General features: G+C 41.9%; 1 protein-coding gene across 1 annotated transcript in view; it reads right to left on the bottom strand.

Annotated features, from left to right (window-relative positions):
• Window positions 1-5,510: 5,510 nt before the first annotated feature.
• Window positions 5,511-6,659, bottom strand: part of LOC100741215 (paired box protein Pax-6-like) — a 12,459-nt gene continuing 11,310 nt past the window's right edge. Inside the window, exon 5 of the mRNA XM_033319583.1 lies at window positions 5,511-6,653. Within this exon, the coding sequence (XP_033175474.1) occupies window positions 6,274-6,653 (380 nt within the window). The 3' untranslated portion in view covers window positions 5,511-6,273. The remainder of the gene's footprint in view (window positions 6,654-6,659) is intronic.

The raw sequence follows: 6,659 nt of genomic DNA, 5'->3' as shown, positions 1-6,659 counted from the left end.
ATTTATGACTACATATAAAATACGCCAAAGTCGTTTTTTCTCTCCGGCACACTTTTCCCTCGGCGAATAACGATGAAGGGCGTACACATTGTGAAACTTGCCTGTTAGACCCAATACGTATTTCTTGATGTAATATCTTCTCCACTTTTTCTTGTTACAGTCTTCCTTTGATCGCAAAGTATCGATAGCAATCGGGTTAGTAACGCGATAAAATAGTTATAAACGATCGAAGATTGGTTCGAAGAACGCGTAGCACGATACATGGCGTAAAATTTGTTCTCCGGATCTATGAAATTTCGTCGCGTTTAGACACCTCACGGCCTCGTATGGGAGACGATGGAGGACCCCCGATGCGCGTCGTATACGTGCATGGCTTGATGCACCTTTTATCCCGCGAAAACCGCCTCATTCGAGAAAATTGATCGAGTGTGAAAGACCTCGTTCCACGATCCATTAGAATGCCGTGAGCTTTGATCTTTTCAACGAGCTAGAGCATCCGATCGGTCGGACCCCCTCTTCCTCCGTTCTTTTTCCTTTTTTTTCCCTTCCTCCATCCTTTTTTCTTTTCTTTTTTTTCGTCATGAAAAGTGTCTTTGATGGAATCAACCTCGATCCTTTTTAAACTGGATCAGGGTACAACCTTTTAGCACGTCTTGATTTACTGTAATAACTTCTTGCGCTCTTAATCGAGCTGGATTAATGGACCACGATTTAACCAGGAATAAATCCCAACTCGTTACTATCAATTTGGAGGTTGTGTACTAATATTACAGATATAATGTTTCAAATTTTGTCTTGATTGCTTGTAATAATAGCAATTTTTAATCTATTAATGGAGGAAAACGAATTAATTAAATCTGTCAATCTCTTGAATCTAATCTCCCTAGTTCGAGATCATTTAGAATTTTACTTAAGTCAAAGATAAATTATCACGTATTTACATTCGCGAAGCCTAAAATTGATTTGATTTTATTAACTTTCGCTTCTGTGATTATAGGAGTTTCGGCTTAAAATTTTTTCCTCAAAAACGTCCCCATATTAAGTAATAATTATTGTTCTAACACATTAATTACTGTTTTGTTTTACGTTCTAGATCATTTTATAAAACATGCAAAAGTAGAAATACGATAGTCGCGTTAGCAAGTTGTTAGAAAGTTGCAACAAAACAAGGTGTGCATTTAATAGCACCGAGTGTATTAACATGTTAGCTACCTTACTTTACGGCGCAAAATGTTAATTGGTTCTTTTTCGATACAAATGTTCATCGATTCGATCAAAATTTACTTTTTTTTTCTAGCCTGAAAATAACGACGAATAGTAAAAACGTCGAGATTAGAAGGAACAGAAAATATCCATGGACCGTGCAGGTATCTCAATTTCCCGGGGTGCAGGCGTATAGGGCGCTTACGATATCTGGTATAAGCCTATCGGCGTAAAAGCTATTATTGTCGGTCACCCTTGGAGGGGTTGAAAAGGCGAAAGAGATCGGCGTCGGGGGTTGCAGGTCGTCGCCTTGCTGTGCTCAGATGCCTTCTAATGGCCTTAATGAAGTGTGTACGCACCGTGTGTATAGAGTTAGAACGCAACGACACTAATTTTTAAGCATAATCGTACACTCAGCTTCACAACGTGTGAACACGAGCGGTTCCCAAAACCGTCCGCGTCGCCGGAACGCGTTTCTGCGTTTTCGCGCGGAATTTTTTACACCGCGGGTGTCCACGAATGTTCCATTGAAGTTTTGGGAATACTTTGGCCAGGAACTTCCCTGTAATTGGCTGTTTTTTTCTTTTTTTCCTCCTTCTTTTTTTATTATTTGCCGCCTGCTCGAACGGCTTTGTTATTTTGTACGATTGTGTTCCATCTGTCAGTACGAATTTCGATCACGTGGAATTTGGTACATTTAAATCCTGACGAATACTAGTAATGGTAGTAGCAGGTGGTACTAATACATACATATACATATATAGAATAATAACAATATGAATAAATAATTATTAACAATTAATTAATGTTGATACAATAGTAACTGCGCTGTAAAGATCAATAGTAGTAAATAGAGTATGAGTATGGTGCCGATGAGATACGGTGTACCTATGACGAGTCGAAACTCGTAATATCTCTGAAAATGGAATGATTTTCCACAAGATAAAACGATAAACAATAGCTGTGCAATCGTATCACAACGGCTTCACGTTGCCTACAGTAAGCGCATCGTTTTGGTACAGCATCGTACACTATTATATCACAGTCCTATTTTCGAGTGGCTCGATGCTGCCTAACGAGTTGCAAATGTGAATACAATTTAAGCTTCGCGAAAGCTCGTGGGAACGAGAGGAAAAATCGTTGCACCTTTTCCGGGGAAATAAGGTAATTAAGTTGTGGGAGGAAACACAGGAAACCGGTTTATAATATGCTGTTCGTTACAGAACAAAAAGTAAAATAACTTTTAGATAGAATAATTGGATAGAATATTGGAATAATAATTAAAAAATCCGTTTCTCCCGACTGAAATGAAATTTGATCGGCAAGATTGATTTCAAATCTACGACTGACGTTGGAAGAAGAAATATTCTCCTCTTTGTTGCTTCGTATGGAAGCTTTGAATACAAAAGAACGTGGAAAAGGAAACGTGGAGAAGATAGAAATGGATATTTCCAAAGCACGAGAATCTCGAGGACCGTTCAGATTCCTCGAATTCAGGGCGAGTATCGAGTGTAAGTAGTACTCTATTGGGGAGAAGCGTCGGACAATAACGAAACGGGATAGGAATACACAGCGAGATAGAGAGACAAGTGATTTCAGGTTGCATGGAACGAAGTTTGCCCGTTGTTAATATTATGCGCCGTGATTTCGCGGAGGACAGGACAGTGCAATCAGTGGAAATCAGTTACTTAGCGTCTAGTGAGTCGTTGCGAGGAAAGAACAGGCGTTGAGAATAGGTAGTAATCTCGACGATGGAGGTTTATCACGGCAGATGGACTAATTGATGTCATTCAGGGTGTCATTAATGCTGGTGTTCTTGGACGTAGGTATCAGCGTAGCTAGTGATTTTCACAAGCGGAGAAATCTTTTCAGACCGTGCCATTTCTCCCGACTTTCCGCTTCTCAAGAACAGAGGAAGAGAGCAGAATGGAAAACGGGAAAAAGAAGACGGGGCGAAATAGAGATAGAGAGATATAGATAGAATAGAGGGCAGAAAGAGAGTAACGAAACAAACGTGTATGTGCAAGCGGAGAAAAGAGAGGGAGAGAACAACATAGTCGTGTTCGTGGGTGTCGAAGGCGGAAAAAGAGGGTGAGGGTGTAGGAGGGGATAGAAGTATGAAGTGAGCATATTACTATTGAGAATAAGTACCTGGCTTCGAGATGGTGGCTGTGCTCAGGGGAGAAGGTGGAAGGGGCTGAAGTAACGGCACACGGGGGTGGTACGTCGGGGGTACAAATGGGGTGGTACAATGGGCACTAATGGATCTCAAGCCGCCGCGAGAGGCGCTGCTTTTAATCTAATTGTCCTTCGTAGCCGTCGCGATCGCGATCAGTGGTATTCAACTCTGATCCCTCGTCCACGGCCCCTTAAAACATATGATTATACGCGGCGAGGAGAAAAAATATAAAAGGAACCAAAAGAGGAGAAGATGAACCACGCTTCTGCTTCGCGGCGCGAACTTGTAATGCCGGCAATTAAATTCCAACGAATAATAAACGTTTATTAAATTCCTGTATAGACTGTTTTATTAAAAATTCATTACATTCGGAATATCCCAAGTCCAGACGGAGACCGAGCAATTCGCAATGTTTCACGCCGCCAATGTTTCGCGAAACACCGCCAACCATCGTGCATCGCACACGCAAAATGAAGTTTTTCCCGCACTCTTTGTTTCTCGTTTTATTCGTTTGTAGCTCCGTCATTCGTGCGCGACCGAAGAAAATATTGAGTAAAAATTTTCCACCGATTCGACGAATGTTTTGACAGAGGAACGAACGCAATTTCCAAAGGGGAAAGAATTTGCCCGCGACCTGGTCGCTTAACCACTGGCGACTATCGATACCTAAGTGCATATCGTATGGAGACAAGTATAGGTGTGAATGCTTACGAATCGACACGATGAATGAAAGCAGGGCGAAAGTAGACCCGAAGCGTTTCTTTCTCCTTCTAGAGGTTCCATTTAGCGAAACTTTACAGCATTATGCGACACGGTCGTTGAGCTAAAACGCAAGGGGAGAGGAATTTCGAAAGCGTGCGAAGCATGTTCTTTCTAATGTTGCGAATATAAAATGTCTGCAAAATATCACGAGTATCGCACACGATCGTTCCTCTTGCTACCACATTTTCAGCGTTTTTTCTCCTGAAATAGAGCTATAACAACATTTTGCGATCTTTAAGAATCTCGTGAAGAAATACAGTTCTTCTTGTCTCTTTGTTCCTCCCATTCCACCGTATGTTATATTTTAAGCATAAAAAAATTCTATTGACGTATGTTGTCAACAAAATTCCATTAAAATCTTTTTTTTTTAACTAAACTCGGAAAATATAGTATATAAATTTGATAAACCAATCGGCGAATCGTAAACGTAATTCGTTTGACAAATAATTCTACCAATATTCTATTGCCTAACAAAAATGAAAGGAAACGAACAGAAACGAAAAAAGGAAGGAAAAGGGAGAAATAAAACTGAAATATCATAACAGGAAAGCTCGGTCAGGAAACAAACCGCAACGTTTCCCGCAAACCCGTGGCATTATCTGGTCGATCTTATCGAGACACGACGATGACGATCGTCCCGGCGCAGGTGGCGCAATAATTACTTCCCCTCGGTGCTTTTGCTCCCTCTACATCGACCACGGGCTCGTTCAATAACGATAACGATAATTGTCGCGCAGCAGTGTCGTCGCTACGCGCCTCGTCCTTACTGAAGATAAATTTCTGATAAGATGGATAAATTGGTTGGATTGTAATTGCCGTTGTGCGTGTTATACCCAGGATGAGCAATGTATACTACAGGCCAAGGCACGTGGGAAGGCGATCCGGTGAACAGAGCGAACGGGTGGTGCGATTAAATGCCACCGTCGATGTTTACAACGAAAGAGTCCGTGGGAATGGAGTCCGCCTCGCTTGCGTAGACGAGGGCGGAGACCGCAGACGCCAGCTGCCCGATTCAGAATTCAGGAAATTGTCGTAACAACGCCAATACCAAATCTTTTCATGATTAATGGTACGGAAGCGATTTTGTCGCGTGTAAACCACGTTAACCGTATTCTCGCAGAGGGAAAATTATATAAGAGACTAATTTTGGGTGAAAATACGTTCATTAGCTGCCATTTGTGCCGTTGTGCTTTTGATATTAACTTCGATCGAAAGGACAGAGGCGTTGAGCTTGAAAAAGATCGAGGTTACGTGATATTGGAATTGGATTAGTTGGCTTAATAGACAACCATATGTATTGATTCTTTCTCTAATGACGCAGCCTGAAAAGATAGTTAGGCAAAGGATTGCAAAAATGACAAGTTGGTAAATCTTAGTAGTGTCATATATTTCTCTCGAGATAATTAATTAACTACATATTTACACGAAAGAAACTATACGTGATCTATATATTTATATAATGTATGTACGTTTGCGTATAGTACATGTATGTTACAAAACTTCTTTGTCCGCCAGATGATCGTCTCTTGTATGGTTTCTAAGAAATTGGATCGTCCGAGAAAGTTCGTGTTCAGCGCAATTTAGTTAGTAAAATGTCGTGAACGATCCCACGGTTTTGGCAAAAATTACCATCAACGTCGTGTTCACGCGCTGAAGAGTACCAAAATCTAGTAATTTCCGAAACCATACAATAATCCATAGGGCTATTCATTAACCAATACCTTCCATATTGCATTTATACGTGTACGTCAGTAATCGTTACTCAAAAAAGATTGAAAAAGAACAAAGGTGATAAGATGTATCACGATTACAAATAAGAAAAAATACCCTGCATCGTCAAAAAACCGCCAGCGGTTTCAACATCAACACTTTCCGGCTCAAATTAAACGTCTGTATCGAATAACTTGACAGACTAGCTTGTTGCGTTTCGTTCGAAGCGAGTGATCGCACGAAATTCTTCCGGTTCCACCCCTGAGACCCTAACCATCGATACTCCACTGATTTCATCCTTCATTGTTTTACTATGAAGTCAAGGCATTCAACAACGTCCAATCCAGCTCTTGTTTCAGCGTCTTCTATTCTCCGTCATATTTACATCAGGCCGCTGATAAATTTTCGAACTTGCACAGTTAATTATCCACTTTGCGTAGAACTTCCTCTGCCTTCACTCTGAGCACCTCCGCGCTTTGCCTTCTGATTTCATCGTCTGACGAAGCGGAATCCTCCTCCTTGTCATGCTTCGAACTGAGATTCTGCGGCAGACTCTGCATGCCTAAGTTCAGTGGATGTCCAGGTATGTGACTTCCAAGCGTGTGTCCATTAACGTTGTTGTGGTTGAGGGTCGAGGCCGGGTTCAAGCCGACCGGAAGAACAGTGTTCAGAGACGCCAGGTTTTGCGGAAGGGGTAGGCCAATATACTGAGACAGGATCGCGTGCAAGGGGGGCAGCTTTGGCGCGCTGGCCGGCCACGGCGGTGGGAACACCGGCGGGATGAACCAGGGAAAGGCACCCGCTG

The sequence above is a fragment of the Bombus impatiens genome, unplaced genomic scaffold (genome assembly GCF_000188095.3).
Source record: "Bombus impatiens unplaced genomic scaffold, BIMP_2.2 scf_0171, whole genome shotgun sequence".
Lineage (NCBI taxonomy): Eukaryota > Metazoa > Arthropoda > Insecta > Hymenoptera > Apidae > Bombus > Bombus impatiens.
The sequence above is the reverse complement of the archived record's forward strand: the minus strand, read 5'-3'. Positions and strand labels throughout refer to the sequence as shown.